Genomic DNA, 21,217 nt, shown 5'->3' with positions numbered 1-21,217 from the left:
GCTGTACCTGCCCTGGGAGTGTTTGATGGGACAGTGTAGAGGGAGCTTTACTCTGTATCTAACCCGTGCTGTACGTGCCCTGGGAGTGGTTGATGGGACAGAGCAGATGGAGCTTTACTCTATCTAACCTGTGCTGTACCTGCCCTGGGAGTGTTTGATGGGACAGTGTAGAGGGAGCTTTACTCTGTATCCAACCCGTGCTGTACCTGTCCTGGGAATGTTTGATGGGACAGTGCAGAGGGAGCTTTGCTGTGTATCTAACCCACGGTGTACCTGCCCTGGGAGTGTTTGATGGGACAGTGTAGAGGGAGCTTTACTCTGTATCTAACCCGTGCTGTACCTGCCCTGGGGGTGTTTGATGGGACAGTGTAGAGGGAGCTTCACTCTGTATCTAACCCGTGCTGTACCTGCCCTGGGAATGTTTGCTCGGACAGTGTAGAGGGAGCTTTACTCTGTATCTAACCCGTGCTGTGCCTGCCCTGGGAGTGTTTGCTGGGACAGTGTAGAGGGAGCTTTACTCCGTATCTAACCCGTGCTGTACCTACCGTGGGAGTGTTTGATGAGACAGTGTAGAGGGAGCTTTACTCTGTGTCTAACCCGTGCTGTACCTGCCCTGGGAGTGTTTGATGGGACAGTGTAGAGGGAGCTTTACTCTGTATTCAACCCGTGCTGTTCCTGTCCTGGGAATGTTTGATGGGACAGTGTAGAGGGAGCTTTACTCTGTATCTAACCCATGCTGTACCTGCCCTGGGAGTGTTTGATGGGACAGTGTAGAGGGAGCTTTACTCTGTATCTAACCCGTGCTGTACCTGCCCTGGGAGTGTTTGATGGAACAGTGTAGAGGGAGCTTTACTCTGTATCTAATCTGTGCTGTTAATGCCCTGCGAGTGTTTGATGGGACAGTGTAGAGGGAGCTTTACTCTGTATCTTACCCATGCTGTGCCTGCCCTGGGAGTGTTTGATGGGACAGTGTAGAGGGAACTTTAACAAATTTGCTTGAGTTTTTTGAGGAAGTAACATACAGGGTGGATAAAGGGGAACCAGTGGACGTAGTGTATTTAGACTTCCAAAAGGCATTTGACAAGGTGCCACACAAAAGATTATTGCTCAAGATAAAAAATCACAGGATTGGGGGTAATATTCTGGCATGGGTGGAGGATTGGCTCTCTAACAGAAAGCAGAGAGTTGGGATAAATGGTTCGTTCTCAGATTGGCAACCAGCAACTAGTGGTGTTCCGCAGGGGTCAGTGCTGGGTCCCCAACTCTTTACAATCTACATTAACGATTTGGAGGAGGGGACCGAGTGTAACATATCAAAGTTTGCAGATGATACAAAGATGGGACGGAAAGTAGTGAGTGAGGAGGACATAAAAAACCTGCAAAGGGACATAGACAGGCTAAGTAAGTGGGCAGAGATTTGGCAGATGGAATACAATACTGGAAAGTGTGAGGTTATGCACTTTGGCAGGAAAAATCATAGAGCAAGTTATTATCTTAATGGCAAGAAACTGGAAAGTACTGTAGTACAAAGGGATCTGGGGGTCCTGGTGCACGAAACTCAAAAAGTTAGTATGCAGGTGCAGCAAGTGATCAAGAAGGCCAATGGAATGTTGGCTTTTATTGCTAGGGGGTTGGAATATAAAAACAGGGAGGTATTGCTGCAGTTGTACAAGGTATTGGTGAGGCCGCACCTGGAATACTGCATACAGTTTTGGTGTCCATACTTAAGAAAAGACATACTTGCTCTCGAGTCAGTACAAAGAAGGTTCACTCGGTTAATCCCGGGGATGAGGGGGTGGTCATATGAGGAGAGGCTGAGTAGATTGGGACTCTACTCATTGGAGTTCAGAAGAATGAGAGGCGATCTTATTGAAACATAAGATTGTGAAGGGGTTGGATCGGGTGGATGCGGTGAGGATGTTCCCAATGATGGGTGAGACTAGAACTAGGGGACATAATCTTAAAATAAGGGGCTGCTCATTCAAAACTGAGATGAGGAGAAACTTCTTCACTCAGAGGGTGGTAGGTTTGTGGAATTTGCTGCCCCAGAAAGCTGTGGAAGCTACATCATTAAATAAATTTAAAACAGAAATAGATAGTTTCCTGGAAGTAAAGGGAATTAAGGGTTACGGGGAGCGGGCAGGAAATTGGACATGAGTCTGGGTTCGGAATGGTCATGGCCCTGTGGGTAGTGGAGCGGGCCCAGGGGCCGTGTAGCCTGGTTCTGCTCCTACTTCTTGTGTTCTAATTCTGTTAGATTTCAGGAGATGGTTTTATTCCTGTTCCTGGCTGGGGTGGAGTTCGCCTTTACAGAAGGTAAGTACTGTAGAAAATATAGGGACAGAGTGATCTCCTGGAAGAATTTCGATCGCCTAGATGGGTCGGAGAGGAATTTCCCAGATTTTTTTCTCTCAAATTGGCCATTGGGTCTTTATCTGGTTTTTTGCCTCTCCCGGGAGATCACATGGGTTCGGGTGGATGCACAGTGATAGAAGATTTGAGGTTAGGATCAGATCAGCCATGATCTTATTGAATGGTGGAGCAGGCTCGAGGGGCCGATTGGCCTACTCCTGCTCCTATTTCTTATGTTCTTATGTTCTTATGTATCTAACCCGTGCTGTACCTGCCCTGGGAGTTTTTGATGGGACAGCGTAGAGGGAGCTTTACTCTGTATCTAACCTCTGCTGTACCTGCCCTGGGAGTGTTTGATGGGACAGTGTAGAGGGAGCTTTACTCTGTATCTAACCCGTGCTGTACGTGCCCTGGGAGTGGTTGATGGGACAGAGCAGATGGAGCTTTACTCTGTATCTAACCTGTGCTGTACCTGCCCTGGGAGTGTTTGACGGGACAGTGTAGAGGGAGCTTTACTCTGTATCTAACCCGTGCTGTACCTGTTCTGGGAATGTTTGATGGGACAGTGTAGAGGCAGCTTTACACTGTATCTATCCCGTGCTGTACCTGCCCTGGGAGTGTTTGATGGGACAGTGTAGAGGGAGCTTTACTCTGTATCTAACCCGTGCTTTACCTGCCCTGGGAGTGTTTGACGGGACAGTGTAGAGGGAGCTTTACTCTGTATCTAACCCGTGCTGTACCTGTTCTGGGAATGTTTGATGGGACAGTGTAGAGGCAGCTTTACACTGTATCTATCCCGTGCTGTACCTGCCCTGGGAGTGTTTGATGGGACAGTGTAGAGGGAGCTTTACTCTGTATCTAACCCGTGCTGTATCTGCCCTGGGAGTCTTTGATGGGACAGTGTAGAGGGAGTTTTACTCTGTATCTAACCCGTGCTGTACCTGCCCTGGGAGTGTTTGAGTGGGACAGTGTAGAGGGAGCTTTACTCTGTATCTAACCTGTGCTGTACCTGCCCTGGGAGTGATTGATGGGACAGTGTAGAGGGAGCTTTACTCTGTATTCCACCCGTGCTGTACCTGTCCTGGGAATGTTTGATGGGACAGTGTAGAGGGAGCTTTACTCTGTATCTAACCCGTGCTGTACCTGCCCTGGGGGTGTTTGATGGGACAGTGTAGAGGGAGCTTCACTCTGTATCTAACCCGTGCTGTACCTGCCCTGGGAATGTTTGATGGGACAGTGTAGAGTGAGCTTTACTCTGTATCTAACCTGTGCTGTACCTGCCCTGGGAGTGTTTGATGGGACAGTGTAGAGGGAGATTTACTCTGTATCTAATCTGTGCTGTACCTGCCTTGCGAGTGTTTGATGGGACAGTGTAGAGGGAGCTTTACTCTGTATCTAACCCGTGCTGTACTTGCCCTGGGAGTGTTTGAAGGGACAGTGTAGAGGCAGCATTGCTCTGCATCCAACCCGTACTGTACCTGTCCTGGGAATGTTTGATGGGACAGTGTAGAGGGAGCTTTGCTGTGTATCTAACCCGTGCATTACCTGCCCTGCGAGTGTTTGACAGGACAATGTAGAGGGAGCTTTACTCTGTATCTAACCCCTGCTGTACCTGCACTGGGGGTGTTTGATGGGACAGCGTAGAGGGAGCTTCACTCTGTATCTAACCCGTGCTGTACCTGCCCTGGGAATGTTTGATGGGACAGTGTAGAGGGAGCTTTACTCTGTATCTAACCCGTGCTGTACCTGCCCTGGGAGTGTTTGATGGGACAGTGTAGAGGGAGCTTTACTCCGTATCTAACCCGAGCTGTACCTTCCGTGGGAGTGTTTGATGAGACAGTGTAGAGGGAGCTTTACTCTGTGTCTAACCCATGCTGTACCTGCCCTGGGAGTGTTTGATGGGACAGTGTAGAGGGAGCTTTACTCTGTATTCAACCCGTGCTGTACCTGTCCTGGGAATGTTTGATGGGACAGTGTAGAGGGAGCGTTACTCTGTATCTAACCCATGCTGTACCTGCCCTGGGAGTGTTTGATGGGACAGTGTCGAGGGAGCTTTACTCTATATCTAACCCGTGCTGTACCTGCCCTGGGAGTGTTTGATGGAACAGTGTAGAGGGAGCTTTACTCTGTATCTAATCTGTGCTGTTAATGCCCTGCGAGTGTTTGATGGGACAGTGTAGAGGGAGCTTTCCTCTGTATCTAACCCATGCTGTACCTGCCCTGGGAGTGTTTGACGGAAAGTGTAGAGGGAGCTTTACTCTGTATCTAACCTGTGCTGTACCTGCCCTGGTAGTGTTTGATGGGACAGTGTAGAGGGAGCTTTACTCTGTATCTAACCCATGCTGTACCTGCCCTGGGAGTGTTTGATGGGAAAGTTTAGTGGGAGCTTTACTCTGTGTCTAACCTGTGCTGTACCTGCCCTGGGAGTGTTTGATGGGACAGTGTAGAGGGAGCTTTACTCTGTATCTTACCCATGCTGTACCTGCCCTGGGAGTGTTTGATGGGACAGTGTAGAGGGAACTTTACTCTGTGTCTAACCCGTGCTGTACCTGCCCTGGAAATTTTTGATGGGACAGCGTAGAGGGAGCTTTACTCTGTATCTAACCCGTGCTGTACGTGCCCTGGGAGTGGTTGATGGGACAGAGCAGATGGAGCTTTACTCTGTATCTAACCTCTGCTGTACCTGCCCTGGGAGTGTTTGATGGGACAGTGTAGAGGGAGCTTTACTCTGTATCTAACCCGTGCTGTACGTGCCCTGGGAGTGGTTGATGGGACAGAGCAGATGGAGCTTTACTCTGTATCTAACCTGTGCTGTACCTGCCCTGGGAGTGTTTGACGGGACAGTGTAGAGGGAGCTTTACTCTGTATCTAACCCGTGCTGTACCTGTTCTGGGAATGTTTGATGGGACAGTGTAGAGGCAGCTTTACTCTGTATCTAACCCGTGCTGTACCTGCCCTGGGAGTGTTTGATGGGATGGTGTAGAGGGAGTTTTACTCTGTATCTAACCCGTGCTGTATCTGCCCTGGGAGTCTTTGATGGGACAGTGTAGAGGGAGCTTTACTCTGTATCTAACCCGTGCTGTACCTGCCCTGGGACTCTTTGATGGGACAGTTTAGAGGGAGCTTTACTCTGTATCTAACCTGTGCTGTACCTGCCCTGGGAGTGATTGATGGGACAGTGTAGAGGGAGCTTTACTCTGTATTCACCCCGTGCTGTACCTGTCCTGGGAATGTTTGATGGGACAGTGTAGAGGGAGCTTTACTCTGTATCTAACCCATGCTGTACCTGCCCTGGGAGTGTTTGATGGGAAAGTTTAGTGGGAGCTTTACTCTCTGTCTAACCTTTGCTGTACCTGCCCTGGGAGTGTTTGATGGGACAGTGTAGAGGGAGCTTTACTCTGTATCTAACCCATGCTGTACCTGCCCTGGGAGTGTTTGATGGGACAGTGTAGAGGGAACTTTACTCTGTATCTAACCCGTGCTGTACCTGCCCTGGGAGTTTTTGATGGGACAGCGTAGAGGGAGCTTTACTCTGCATCTAACCCGTGCTGTATGTGCCCTGGGAGTGGTTGATGGGACAGAGCACATGGAGCTTTACTCTCTGATATGCCTATCAATTAGTCCAATAAAAGGCGACGAGTTAAGAACGTAACTGAAGGTTTTTATTGGCTAAATAACAGAGCCCACCCTCGTGGGTGATCCGATCCAACAGGGAGGAATACTAGCCAGTCAGCTACCTTTATACCTGGGCAGGTAATGGGCGGAGTCGGAGGTGGTCAGCCCAGGTATAACAGTGCGACAAGAGGCGACCTCGTGTAGTGATGTGACAGTGAGAACAGTGAGAACAATATACAGTGATAACTATAACAGTGGTTTACCACATTCACCCCTTGTTTAGATTAGAGTCCGGCGGGGTGAAGTGTATTACCAGCTCTGGTATGTCAGTCTGTCCGGAGGCTTCGTTAGCCTCTCCGATCGTCGCAGCGGCGGTGTTACATTATCCGGTGTTAAAGCTGGTGTCTGCGTAGTCGGCAAAGGCTCGTGGGGTTCCGGCATGCCGTCTACCTCGGCTGGACTCGGGGGGTTGGGAGGGGGGGGTGAGGGTGCGAGGTCTCGTAAGGAGACAGTGTCCTCCCGTCCGTCTGGGTAAGCCACATAGGCGTACTGGGGGTTGGCGTGCAGGAGGTTCACCTTCTCGACCAGGGGGTCCGTTTTATGGGCCCTCACGTGCTTTCGCAGCAAGACGGGTCCCGGAGAGGTCAGCCAGGTTGGTAGGGTGGTTCCCGTAGTCGACTTCCTGGGGAAGACAAACATTCGAGCATGGGGGGTGGTGTTAATGGCAGTGCAAAGTAGTGACCGGATGGAGTGCAGCGCAATCGGGAGGACCTCTTGCCAGCGGGAGGTTGGGAGGCCCTTAGACTTTAAGGCTAAGAGGGTGGCCTTCCATACCGTCGCGTTCTCTCTTTCCACCTGGCCGTTCCCTCGGGGGTTGTAGCTGGTGGTCCTGCTTGCTGCAATACCCCTCTCCAATAGGAACTGACGGAGTTCCTCGCTCATGAAGGAGGCGCCCCGGTCACTATGTATATAGTTCGGGAACCCGAACAAGGCGAAGAGTTTGTTCAGGCATTTAATGACCGTGTTACTGGTCATGTCTGGGCAGGGGAAGGCAAAGGGGAAACGGGAGTACTCATCAACGATGTTGAGGAAGTACACATTACGGTCGGATGACGGTAGGGGCCCCTTGAAGTCGATGCTCAGCCGCTCGAAGGGGCGGGTGGCCTTGATCAGGCTTGCTCTGTCCGGCTTATAGAAGTGCGGTTTGCACTCAGCACAGATCTGGCAGTTCCTGGTCATGGTCCTGACCTCCTCGATGGAGTATGGCAGGTTGCGGGCCTTAATGAAATGGTAGAGTCTGGTGACTCCGGGGTGGCAGAGGTCATTGTGGAGGGTCTGAAGTCTATCACTTTGCGCGCTGGCGCATGTAATGCGTGAAAGAGCATCAGGGGGGTCGTTCAGTTTACCGGGCCGGTACAAGATCTCATAATCATAGGTGGAAAGCTCGATTCTCCACCTCAAGATTTTGTCGTTCTTGATCTTGCCCCTCAGCTTGTTATTAAACATGAAGGCAACCGAGCGTTGGTCGGTGAGGAGGGTAAATCGTTTGCCTGCCAAGTAGTGCCTCCAGCGCCGTACTGCCTCCACAATTGCCTGGGCTTCCTTCTCGACCGACGAGTGTCGGGTCTCGGGGCCCTGTAGGGTCCTTGAGAAGAAGGCTACCGGCCTACCCTCCTGGTTAAGGGTAGCGGCTAGGGCGAAGTCGGATGCATCGCTCTCCACTTGGAAGGGGATTGACTCATCCACTGCGTGCATTGTGGCCTTGGCTATGTCTCCCTTAATGAGGGAGAAGGCCGCGCACGCCTCTTCCGTGAGGGGGAAGGATGTGGTTTTCAGGAGGGGTCTGGCTTTGTCCGCATAATTGGGTACCCATTGGGCATAGTAGGCGAAAAGCCCCAGGGTTCTCCTAAGTGCTTTTGGACAGTGGGGGAGGGGTAGCTCCATGAGGGGGCGCATTCTTTCGGGGTCGGGGCCGATGACTCCGTTCTCTACTACACAGCCAAGGATGGCAAGGCGCGCTGTGTTAAACACGCATTTCTCCTTATTGTAGGTGAGGTTCAGCCGTTGGGCCGTACGGAGGAATTTCTCCAGATTCACGTCATGGTCCTGCCGGTTGCGGCCGCAGATGGTGACGTTATCGAGATAGGGGAAAGTGGCCTGTAGTCCGTTCTGGTCAACCATCCGGTCCATCTCCCGTTGGAAAACCGAGACCCCGTTGGTGACACCAAAGGGGACCCTAAGGAATTGGTAGAGGCGGCCATTCGCCTCGAAGGCGGTGTACTGGCTGTCCTCCGGGCTGATGGGGAGTTGGTGGTAGGCCGACTTGAGGTCGATGGTCGAGAATACGCGGTATTGTGCAATCTCATTGACCATGTCCGATATGCGGGGGAGGGGGTATGCGTCCAGCTGGGTGTATCTGTTTATGGTCTGGCTGTAGTCGATAACCAGGCGATTTTTGTCACCGGTCTTGACTACCACCACCTGGGCACGCCAGGGGCTGCTGCTCCCCTCAATAATGCCCTCTTTCAGGAGTCGCTGCACCTCAGAGCTAATGAAGGCTCTGTCCCCAGCGCTGTACCGCCTGCTCTTAGTAGCGACAGGTTTGCAGTCGGGGGTGAGGTTAGCGAACAGGGAAGGTGGCGGTACCTTGAGGGTGGATAGGCTGCAGGTGTTACGCGGTGGGCGGTTTAACTTTCGCTGGTTGTCGACTGTGAGTGGGGGGAGGGGTCCACCGTATGCTAGGGTTACACTTTGGAGGTGGGATTGGAAGTCCAGCCCTAGTATGACGGCAGCGCACAGCTGGGGGAGTACGAGGAGTTTAAAATTTTTATACTCTGTCCCTTTAACCGACAATGTCACGACACAGTAGCCGCTGATGTCTGTGGCGTGCGACCTCGATGCCATCGAGATGCGGCTGCGCGTTGGCAGGACGGGGAGGGAGTAGTGGCTCACCGTGTCTGGGTGGATGAAGCTCTCCGTGCTTCCGCTGTCGAACAGGCAGGTCGTGGCGTGGCCGTTGACTTTGATGTCCATCATTGAGCTGGCCAGGTGGTGCGGGCGGGCTTGATCCAGGGTCACGGAAGCTAGGGTGTAGATGAGCGCGTCGTTGTCATGACAAGATGGCGGCGAAGATGGCGGCCCCCGTAGTTCACATGAGGCTCTGTTTAAATCGTTTGCCCCGCACAAAGATGGCCGCCCCTGCTGTTCCCATGAGGCTCTGCAGGCTTCGGCTGCCCCGCACAAAGATGGCCGCCCCTGGTTTTCCCATGAGGCTCTGCAGGCTTCGGCTGCCCCGCACAAAGATGGCCGCCCCTGGTTTTCCCATGAGGCTCTGCAGGCTTCGGCTGCCCCGCACAAAGATGGCCGCCCCCAGGGTTCGCATGAGGCACTGCTGGCTTCTGAGGATTTGCTTCTGCAGGCCTTGGAGAAGTGGCCTTTCTTGAGGCAGGTTTTGCAGGTCGAGTTTTTGGCTGGGCAGCGCGACCTCGGATGCTTCTCCTGGCCGCAAAAGAAGCAGCCAGCGGCCCGATCGGGGTTGCCTGATGTCGGGGCCGGTACCGGGGCTAGCGGGCCCGGTCGGATCCGTGATGCAGACGCTGAGGTAGGTCCCGGGGGCAGCGCTGTGAAGGGTGGTGGGGTGGGGGTCGGGCCCGAGTCCCAGGGTCGCGAATAGTACCTGGCAAACGCTTCCTGGTCTTGCTGGGTGGCCTCTAGGGTGAGGGCGAGGGCTTCGGCCTTGTCCAGGTCTATGTCCTTAGCTTCAAGCAGTCTTTGCCGTGTGTAGTCGGAACATAGGCCTCTCACCAAGGCGTCGCGGACATTGTCTTCCATGTTCGCAGTAGCCGTCACCGCTTTAAAGTCACAGTTCCTGCCGAGTTGTCTCAGCGCTCGTGAAAATTCAGCTATCGATTCTCCTGGCTGTTGCTGGCGAGATCTTAAGAGATGCCTAGTGTACATGTAGTTTACCGGGCTCCGGTACTGCTGTTTCAGTAGGTTGATGGCGTCGTCGTACGTAGTCATGTCCTGGATGAGTGTATATACTCTCGGGCTCGCTTGGGCTTTCAGGACTCTTAGTTTGGATCTCTGAGGGACGACGGCTTCCTCCAGGTACGATTCGAAGCAGTCCAGCCAGTGTTTGAAGTCGTTGGCTGAGTTTGGTGCCTGTGGGTTTAGATCCAGGTATGGTGGTTTCAAGGCTTGCAGCCAAGCCGGCTGGTGTGGCCCGTTGTCTGGAGGCTGCTGTTGCTGTGCTGCTGGGTGAGCTCCTTGCTGTTGCTGTTCATTATCAGACATCTTTAAAATTTAGTCAATAAAATTGATATGCCTATCAATTAGTCCAATAAAAGGCGACGAGTTAAGAACGTAACTGAAGGTTTTTATTGGCTAAATAACAGAGCCCACCCTCGTGGGTGATCCGATCCAACAGGGAGGAATACTAGCCAGTCAGCTACCTTTATACCTGGGCAGGTAATGGGCGGAGTCGGAGGTGGTCAGCCCAGGTATAACAGTGCGACAAGAGGCGACCTCGTGTAGTGATGTGACAGTGAGAACAGTGAGAACAATATACAGTGATAACTATAACAGTGGTTTACCACACTCTCCATCTAACCTGTGCTGTACCTGCCCTGGGAGTGTTTGATGGGACAGTGTAGAGGGAGCTTTACTCTGTATCTAACCCGTGCTGTACGTGCCCTGGGAGTGGTTGATGGGACAGAGCAGATGGAGCTTTACTCTGTATCTAACCTGTGCTGTACCTGCCCTGGGAGTGTTTGAAGGGACAGTGTAGAGGGAGCTTTACTCTGTATCCAACCCGTGCTGTACCTGTCCTGGGAATGTTTGATGGGACAGTGTAGAGGGAGCTTTGCTGTGTATCTAACCCACGGTGTACCTGCCCTGGGAGTGTTTGATGGGACAGTGTAGAGGGAGCTTCACTCTGTATCTAACCCGTGCTGTACCTGCCCTGGGAATGTTTGATGGGACAGTGTAGAGGGAGCTTTACTCTGTATCTAACCCGTGCTGTACCTGCCCTGGGGGTGTTTGATGGGACAGTGTAGAGGGAGCTTCACTCTGTATCTAACCCGTGCTGTACCTGCCCTGGGAATGTTTGATGGGACAGTGTAGAGGGAGCTTTACTCTGTATCTAACCCGTGCTGTGCCTGCCCTGGGAGTGTTTGATGGGACAGTGTAGAGGGAGCTTTACTCCGTATCTAACCCGTGCTGTACCTACCGTGGGAGTGTTTGATGAGACAGTGTAGAGGGAGCTTTACTCTGTGTCTAACCCGTGCTGTACCTGCCCTGGGAGTATTGGTGGGACAGTGTAGAGGGAGCTTTACTCTGTATTCAACCCGTGCTGTTCCTGTCCTGGGAATGTTTGATGGGACAGTGTAGAGGGAGCTTTACTCTGTATCTAACCCATGCTGTACCTGCCCTGGGAGTGTTTGATGGGACAGTGTCGAGGGAGCTTTACTCTGTATCTTACCCATGCTGTACCTGCCCTGGGAGTGTTTGATGGGACAGTGTAGAGGGAACTTTACTCTGTATCTAACCCGTGCTGTACCTGCCCTGGGAGTTTTTGATGGGACAGCATAGAGGGAGCTTTACTCTGTATCTAACCCCTGCTGTACGTGCCCTGGGAGTGGTTGATGGGACAGAGCAGATGGAGCTTTACTCTGTATCTAACCTGTGCTGTACCTGCCCTGGGAGTGTTTGACGGGACAGTGTAGAGGGAGCTTTACTCTGTATCTAACCCGTGCTGTACCTGTCCTGGGAATGTTTGATGGGACAGTGTAGAGGCAGCTTTACACTGTATCTATCCCGTGCTGTACCTGCCCTGGGAGTGTTTGATGGGACAGTGTAGAGGGAGCTTTACTCTGTATCTAACCCGTGCTTTACCTGCCCTGGGAGTGTTTGATGGGACAGTGTAGAATGAGCTTTACTCTGTATCTAACCCGTGCATACCTGCCCTGGGAGTGTTTGATGGGATGGTGTAGAGGGAGCTTTACTCTGTATCTAACCCGTGCTGTATCTGCCCTGGGAGTCTTTGATGGGACAGTGTAGAGGGAGTTTTACTCTGTATCTAACCCGTGCTGTACCTGCCCTGGGACTCTTTGATGGGACAGTGTAGAGGGAGCTTTACTCTGTATCTAACGCGTGCTGTACCTGCCCTGGGAGTGTTTGATGGGACAGTGTAGAGGGAGCTTTACTCTGTATCTAACCTGTGCTGTACCTGCCCTGGGAGTGATTGATGGGACAGTGTAGAGGGAGCTTTACTCTGTATTCAACCCGTGTTGTACCTGTCCTGGGAATTTTTGATGGGACAGTTAAGAGGGAGCTTTACTCTGTATTTAACCCTTGCTGTACCTGCCCTGGGAATGTTTGATGTGACAGTGTAGAGGGAGCTTTACTCTGTATCTAACCCGTGCTGTACCTGTCCTGGGAATATTTGATGGGACAGTGTAGAGGGAGCTTTACTCTGTATCTAACCCATGCTGTACCTGCCCTGGGAGTGTTTGATGGGGAAGTGTAGAGGGAGCTTTACTCTGTATTTAACCCGTGCTGTACCTGCCCTGGGAATGTTTGATGGGACAGTGTAGAGGGAGCTTTACTCTGTATCTAACCCGTGCTGTACCTGCCCTGGGAGTGTTTGATGGGACAGTGTAGAGGGAGCTTTACTCCGTATCTAACCCGTGCTGTACCTGCCCTGGGAGTGTTTGATGGGACAGTGTAGAGGGAGCTTTACTCTGTATCTAACCCGTGCTGTACCTGCCCTGGGAGTGTTTGATGGGACTGTGTAGAGGGAGGTTTACTATGTATCTATCCTGTGCTTTACCTGCCCTGGGATGGTTTCAAGGGACAGTTTAGAGGGAGCTTTACTCTGTATCAAACCGTGCTGTACCTGTTCTGGGAATGTTTGATGGGACAGTGTAGAGGGAGCTTTACTCTGTATCTATACTGTGCTGTACCTGCCCTGGGAGTGTTTGATGGGACAGTGTAGAGGGAGCTTTACTCTGTACCTAACCCGTGCTGTACCTGCCCTGGGAGTGTTTGATGGGACAGTGTAGAGGGAGATTTACTCTGTATCTAACCCGTGCTGTACCTGCCCTGGGAGTGTTTGATGGGATAGTGTAGAGGGAGCTTTACTCTGTATCTAACCCCTGCTGTACGTGCCCTGGGAGTGTTTGATGGGACAGTGTAGAGGGAGCTTTACTCTGTATCTAACCCGTGCTGTACCTGCCCTGGGAGTGTTTGATGGGACAGCGTAGAGGGAGCTTTACTCTGTATCTAACCCGTGCTGTACGTGCCCTGGGAGTGTTTGATGGGACAGTGTAGATGGAGCTTTACTCTGTATCTAACCTGTGCTGTACCTGCCCTGGGAGTGTTTGATGGGACAGTGTAGAGTGAGCTTTACTCTGTATCTAACCCGTGCTGTACCTGTCCTGGGAATGTTTGATGGGACAGTGTAGAGGGAGCTTTACACTGTATCTATCCCGTGCTGTACCTGCTCTGGGAGTGTTTGATGGGACAGCGTAGAGGGAGCTTTACTCTGTATCTAACCCGTGCTTTACCTGCCCTGGGAGTGTTTGATGGGACAGTGTAGAGGGAGCTTTACTCTGTATCTACCCCGTGCTGTACCTGCCCTGGGAGTGTTTGATGGGATGGTGTCGAGGGAGCTTTACTCTGTATCTAACCTGTGCTGTATCTGCCCTGGGAATCTTTGATGGGACAGTGTAGAGGGAGTTTTACTCTGTATCTAACCCATGCTGTACCTGCCCTGGGACTCTTTCCTGGGACAGTGTAGAGGAAGCTTTACTGTGCATCTAACGCGTGCTGTACCTGCCCTGGGAGTGTTTGATGGGACAGTGTAGAGGAAGCTTTACTCTGTATCTAACCCGTGCTGTACCTGCCCTGGGAGTGTTTGATGGGACAGTGTAGAGGGAGCTTTACTCTGTATCTAACCCGTGCTTTACCTGCCCTGGGAGTGTTTGATGGGACAGTGTAGAATGAGCTTTACTCTGTATCTAACCCGTGCATACCTGCCCTGGGAGTGTTTGATGGGATGGTGTAGAGGGAGCTTTACTCTGTATCTAACCCGTGCTGTATCTGCCCTGGGAGTCTTTGATGGGACAGTGTAGAGGGAGTTTTACTCTGTATCTAACCCGTGCTGTACCTGCCCTGGGACTCTTTGATGGGACAGTGTAGAGGGAGCTTTACTCTGTATCTAACGCGTGCTGTACCTGCCCTGGGAGTGTTTGATGGGACAGTGTAGAGGGAGCTTTACTCTGTATCTAACCTGTGCTGTACCTGCCCTGGGAGTGATTGATGGGACAGTGTAGAGGGAGCTTTACTCTGTATTCAACCCGTGTTGTACCTGTCCTGGGAATTTTTGATGGGACAGTTAAGAGGGAGCTTTACTCTGTATTTAACCCTTGCTGTACCTGCCCTGGGAATGTTTGATGTGACAGTGTAGAGGGAGCTTTACTCTGTATCTAACCCGTGCTGTACCTGTCCTGGGAATATTTGATGGGACAGTGTAGAGGGAGCTTTACTCTGTATCTAACCCATGCTGTACCTGCCCTGGGAGTGTTTGATGGGGAAGTGTAGAGGGAGCTTTACTCTGTATTTAACCCGTGCTGTACCTGCCCTGGGAATGTTTGATGGGACAGTGTAGAGGGAGCTTTACTCTGTATCTAACCCGTGCTGTACCTGCCCTGGGAGTGTTTGATGGGACAGTGTAGAGGGAGCTTTACTCCGTATCTAACCCGTGCTGTACCTGCCCTGGGAGTGTTTGATGGGACAGTGTAGAGGGAGCTTTACTCTGTATCTAACCCGTGCTGTACCTGCCCTGGGAGTGTTTGATGGGACTGTGTAGAGGGAGGTTTACTATGTATCTATCCTGTGCTTTACCTGCCCTGGGATGGTTTCAAGGGACAGTTTAGAGGGAGCTTTACTCTGTATCAAACCGTGCTGTACCTGTTCTGGGAATGTTTGATGGGACAGTGTAGAGGGAGCTTTACTCTGTATCTATACTGTGCTGTACCTGCCCTGGGAGTGTTTGATGGGACAGTGTAGAGGGAGCTTTACTCTGTATCTAACCCGTGCTGTACCTGCCCTGGGAGTGTTTGATGGGACAGTGTAGAGGGAGATTTACTCTGTATCTAACCCGTGCTGTACCTGCCCTGGGAGTGTTTGATGGGATAGTGTAGAGGGAGCTTTACTCTGTATCTAACCCCTGCTGTACGTGCCCTGGGAGTGTTTGATGGGACAGTGTAGAGGGAGCTTTACTCTGTATCTAACCCGTGCTGTACGTGCCCTGGGAGTGTTTGATGGGACAGTGTAGATGGAGCTTTACTCTGTATCTAACCTGTGCTGTACCTGCCCTGGGAGTGTTTGATGGGACAGTGTAGAGTGAGCTTTACTCTGTATCTAACCCGTGCTGTACCTGTCCTGGGAATGTTTGATGGGACAGTGTAGAGGGAGCTTTACACTGTATCTATCCCGTGCTGTACCTGCTCTGGGAGTGTTTGATGGGACAGCGTAGAGGGAGCTTTACTCTGTATCTAACCCGTGCTTTACCTGCCCTGGGAGTGTTTGATGGGACAGTGTAGAGGGAGCTTTACTCTGTATCTACCCCGTGCTGTACCTGCCCTGGGAGTGTTTGATGGGATGGTGTCGAGGGAGCTTTACTCTGTATCTAACCTGTGCTGTATCTGCCCTGGGAATCTTTGATGGGACAGTGTAGAGGGAGTTTTACTCTGTATCTAACCCATGCTGTACCTGCCCTGGGACTCTTTCCTGGGACAGTGTAGAGGAAGCTTTACTGTGCATCTAACGCGTGCTGTACCTGCCCTGGGAGTGTTTGATGGGACAGTGTAGAGGAAGCTTTACTCTGTATCTAACCTGTGCTGTACCTGCCCTGGGAGTGATTGATGGGACAGTGTAGAGGGAGCTTTACTCTGTATCTAACCCGTGCTGTACCTGCCCTGGGAGTGTTTGATGGGACAGTGTAGAGGGAGATTTACTCTGTATCTAACCCGTGCTGTACCTGCCCTGGGAATGTTTGATGGGACAGTGTAGAGGGAGCTTTACTCTGTATCTAACCCGTGCTGTACCTGCCCTGGGAGTGTTTGATGGGACAGTGTAGAGGGAGCTTTACTCTGTATTCAACCCGTGCTGTACCTGTCCTGGGAATGTTTGATGGGACAGTGTAGAGGGAGCTTTACTCTGTATCTAACCTATGCTGTACCTGCCCTGGGAGTGTTTGATGGGACAGTGTTGATGGAGCTTTACTCTGTATCTAACCCGTGCTGTCCCTGCCCTGGGAGTGTTTGATGGGACAGTGTAGAGGGAGCTTTACTCTGTATCTAACCTGTGCTGTTAATGCCCTGCGAGTGTTTGATGGGACAGTGTAGAGGGAGCTTTCCTCTGTATCTAACCTATGCTGTACCTGCCCTGGGAGTGTTTGACGGAAAGTTTAGAGGGAGCTTTACTCTGTATCTAACCTGTGCTGTACCTGCCCTGGTAGTGTTTGATGGGACAGTGTTGAGGGAACTTTACTCTGTATCTAACCCGTGCTGTACCTGCCCTGGGAGTGTTTGATGGGACAGTGTAGAGGGAGCTTAATTCTGTATCTGACCCGTGCTGTACCTGCCCTGGGAGTGTTTGATGTGACAGTATGGAGGGAGCTTTACTCTGTATCTAACCCATGCTGTACCTGCCCTGGGAGTCTTTGATGGGACAGTGTAGAGGGAGCTTTACTCTGTATCTAACCTATGCTGTACCTGCCCTGGGAGTGTTTGATGTGACAGTGTAGAGGGAGCTTTACCCTGTATCTAACCCGTGCTGTACCTGCCCTTGGAGTGTGTGATGGGACAGTGTAGAGGGAGTTTTATTTCGTATCTAACCCATGCTGTACCTGCCATTGGAGCATCACGCAAGACTCTATAATTGTTATAAATAATTGATATTCAGACATGACATAACGAAGTCAAACAACCTTATTCTGGGGAACACCACTCAGAACCGAGGGTGATCAGAACCCTGTTCTGGGTGAGTTGACGATGTTCTTGTTCTTCTTGCTCGAATGTCGCTCATGGTTCTCACTAAGTCTGGATGTTTTATGCCCTTAGCTTCCTGAGTCTGTTGCTGGGCAGAATACATTATGTAGCCTTGTTTTTCCAATAGTTCAACAGCCGCCTTATCTCTTCCTTTTTTACGTCTCACCTTTCACAACTGTCAGCAGATTGTGTAAGCTTTGACCTTGAACAGTCGAGCAGGCCGCAGTCAGTCTGCCCTCCTGTTTCGTTCTGGGCACCGCTCCTCAGGAAGGATATACTGGCCTTGGAGGGACGCAGCCCAGATTCACCAGAATGATACCGGAGCTGAAAGGGTTAAATTATGAGGACAGGTTGCACAGACTGGGCTGGTATTCCCTCGAGTATAGGAGATTAAGGGGTGATCTAATTGTGGTGTTTAAGATGACTAACGGATCTGATAGGGTAGAGAGAGAAACTATTTCCTCTGGTGGAGCTGTGGGGAGTCCAGAACAAGGGGGCAGAACCTTAAAATTAGAGCTCGACCGTTCAGGGGTGATGTCAAGAAGCACTTCTTCACACACAGGGTAGTGGAAATCTGGATCACACTCCCACAAAAAGCTGTTGAGGCTGGGGGTCAAGTGAAAATATCAAAATGGAGAATGATAGAATTTGTTGGTTATGGGTGGTGAGGCTTACAGAACCAAGGCGGGTAGATGGAGTGAGACACGGATTAGCCGTAATCTGATTGAATGGTGGAATAGGCTCGAGGGGCTGAATGGCCTCGTCCTGTTCCGAGGTTCCTCCCCCACCCTGTGCAGATTGTGAATCTCCATCACCTGCTGTAGAGGTGAGTAAAGGGGATTTAGTCCATCTGTGACCAGACCATAACCACAAGCCCGTCTGGGTATCACACCTGTACGGTCCGTGGGGTTATTATTAGATTCACACCGAGACATTGTGACTTTACTTGTCGACCTATTCTATGTGATACCATGAACAGTCCACCGGCGCGCTCGAGGCCTTCCACGACCGGTGGGTACCAGAGGGACTGGCGTGCATCATCACCACCAAAAATAGAATTTAAATTTAATTTAAGTTTCCTTTAAACTTTTTTTTGTTATGTTACAGGTTTTATTGGTTGTGCCCCTTTAAAAAGGGGGCACATAGTTGACTTTTAATAGGCAATTGCCTGTGATAAGGGAAAAAAATAACATGGACAGTCAAATCAAAGGAATTATCAGCACAACAGTTTGAAAAATTAAACAATAGTACAGGAATTTATAAAACATTGATCCATTCCACGTTCATGTCACCCCAGCTGTCTACAGGGCCCTGTGCTACAGAACAGTGTGAACTCGCTGGTGTCTCAGCAGGTGATTGGAGTATTTAAAGCTCTTCCCACAGTCAGAACATGTAAACGGTCTCTCATCAGTGTGAACAAGCTGGTGTTGCTTCAGTTCCCCAGAGCTTTTAAAGCTCTTCCCACAGTCAGAACATTGAAAGGGTCTCTCATCAGTGTGAACTCGCTGGTGTGTGGTCAGAGCCCCGGATCTTTTAAAGCTCTCCCCACAGTCAGAACATTTAAAGGGTCTCTCATCAGTGTGGACAAGCTGGTGTCTCAGCAGGTGATTGGAGTATTTAAAGCTCTTCCCACAGTCAGAACATGTAAACGCTCTCTCATCGGTGTGAACAAGCTGGTGTTGTTTCAGGTTCCTGGTGCATTTAAAGCACTTCTGACAGACAGGACATTTAAACGCTCTCTCATCATTGTGAACAAGCTGGTGTTGCTTCAGGTCCCTGGTGCATTTAAAGCACTTCTGACAGACAGAACATTTAAAGGCTCTCTCATCAGTGTGAACAAGCTGGTGTATCAGCAAGTTAGATGAATTAGTGAATCCCTTTCCACACACAGAGCAGGGAAATGGCCTCTCCCCAGTGTGAACTCGCTGGTGTCTGGTCAGAGCTCCGGGGCTTTTAAAGCTCTTCCCACAGTCGGAACATTTCAACGGTCTCTCATCAGTGTGAACTTTGTGGTGTCTCTGCAGGTTGGATGACTGAGTGAAACTTTTCCCACACACAGAGCAGGTGAACGGTCTCTCTCCAGTGTGAGACCGCTGGTGTGTTATCAGATTCGTGGAGCTTGTAAACCTCTTCCCACAGTCGGAACATTGAAATGGTCTGTCATCAGTGTGGACAAGCTGGTGTCTCAGCAGGTGGGATGTGCAAGTGAATCCCTTCCCACACACGGAGCAGGTGAATGGACTGACCCCAGGGTGACGGTGCGGATGAACTTCTGATGTAGACGGGGAACTGAATCCCTTCCTGCCGTCCCCACCTTTACCCGGTTTCTCCCCGGTGTGACGGTGCATGTGTCTCACCAGGTCAGGCAATCGGCTGAATCCGAGTCCACACAGGGAACACGTGTGCGGTTTGTCTGCGCTGCGATCGCTGCTCTCTCCTTCCATGTACAAAGGCCGATGATATTCAGGTCCTGATGAATCGAGCGACTGTGTCAGATCTTGACGTGATGTTTGGTCTGAGCTTCCAGTCTGTAAATGCTCCACTTCTAAAACCCTGTGAAAGGAGTTGAGAAAGGGGTAAGAGGGAGAATGTCATCTCATGTCCCCCTTTCCCAGCCCAGGGGGCAGTGAAGCTGATTTTCAGGCCCCAGCTGCTGCACAGGTTGGTTGAAAGGATCAGCAGTAATGGCGGCTGCAATCCCCACAAGCCCCTGCGCTGATTGGGGCAGAGGAGGCTGACGGGAGATTTAATTTAAATTAACTTAATTTCCTGCCTGCTCCAACCGCCCATCCTGCAACGTCACGACGTCGCCGGCGTGCTCTGACTGCCACTGAGCTCTCCACCAATGAGCGAGGGGAGGCTGAGCCTGGAGGACCGACCGAGGGGCTTTGGTCCTCCAACCAATCGCAGCGAAGGAGGAGGCGGGACCTGGAACCGGCTCATTGGACGGATCGGCCCGCCGCCATTTCATAAAAGGGCCTGGTCAGAATCTCTGAGCCTGGGAAAGTTTATTTTTAATGTTCCTTTCACATTTTACAGCTCAAACTGATTTTATTTTGCAGAAGCTACTTGTTTTAAAAAAAGCAGTTTGTTTTTAAATTGATGAAACAGAAACAAGAAACCCTGTGGAGCAAATGTGAGTAAAAATATTTTTTCTCTCCGAGTCAATTTTTAAAATATTAATCTTCTGCATTTTTTATTATTAATTTCAAGCACTTTAAGAGAATATAGGAGTGGTGGGGGTTCTCTTAAAGGGACAGGCACTCTCTTTTTCTATGTGATTTTCATTAAAGGGACCGCGTCCCTGTGGATGACTGATTTTAAAGGGACAGTATCTCCCTTTTTATATAATGTATATGTAAGAGACTGACATTTAAAGTAGGGCTATTCCCCTGCTCCTGTGAGTGCTTGCCGAGAAATCAGGTGCTGTTTACTCTCGCCCCCTCCCAATTTTCTGCCAAGTGACAGAAAGCAGAGAGTAGTGGTGAACGGTTGCTTTTCAGACTGGAGGGAGGTAAACAGTGATGTTCCCCAGGGGTCGGTATTAGGGTCAATGTTCCCTCCTTTTTTTTTTTTGAGGTTTGCGGCCCCTTTAACGGGCTGCACGGCCCATTCAAATTTCCGCGCATGCGCGTTTATTCCATTTATAGGGCGGTGAGCCAGCTGCGCAGAACCTCCAGACCGCTGCGTGGCCGTGCAACTTAACGTGAACATTGATTCAGACCACAGCTTTTTTTGATATATATCAATGACCTGGAATTGGGGATCCAGGGCAAAATTTCAAAATTTACAGATGACACGAAACTCGGAAATGTAGCAAACAATGAGGATAACAACAGACTTCAGGAGGATGTAGCCAGACTGGTGAAATGGGCAGAAATGTGGTAGATTAAATTTAATGTAGAGAAGTGTGAAGTGATTCATTTTGGTAGGGAAGTAGTACTGAGCAAATTGTTGGAGCTGTGGGCTGACAAGTCCCCGGGGCCTGATGGATTTCATACTAAGGATTTAAAAGAAGTGGCTCGTGAGATAGTTGATGCGTTGGTTTTAATTTTCCAAAATTCCCGCGCTTCAGGGAAGGTTCCATTAGATTGGAAAATAGCGAATGTAACTCTTTTATTCAAAAAGGGAGGGAGACAGAAAGCAGGAAACTACAGGCCAGTTAGCTTAACATCTGTCATCGGGAAGATGTTAGA

General features: G+C 50.7%; 2 protein-coding genes across 2 annotated transcripts in view; both read right to left on the bottom strand.

Annotated features, from left to right (window-relative positions):
- Positions 1 to 21,217, bottom strand: part of LOC147119043 (uncharacterized) — a 453,069-nt gene that overhangs the window by 150,366 nt on the left and 281,486 nt on the right. The gene's annotated exons all lie outside the window — the stretch shown is intronic.
- The window catches only part of LOC147119047 (uncharacterized), a 230,851-nt gene that overhangs the window by 137,319 nt on the left and 72,315 nt on the right, over positions 1 to 21,217 (bottom strand). Inside the window, 1 exon segment of the mRNA XM_085984018.1 lies at positions 18,860 to 19,220. Within this exon segment, the coding sequence (XP_085840144.1) occupies positions 18,860 to 19,220 (361 nt within the window).

This window comes from Somniosus microcephalus, chromosome 4, assembly GCF_052327205.1.
Source record: "Somniosus microcephalus isolate GS21.2 chromosome 4, FLI_Smic_1.0, whole genome shotgun sequence".
Lineage (NCBI taxonomy): Eukaryota > Metazoa > Chordata > Chondrichthyes > Squaliformes > Somniosidae > Somniosus > Somniosus microcephalus.
This window is presented reverse-complemented; position numbering and strand designations above follow the sequence as displayed.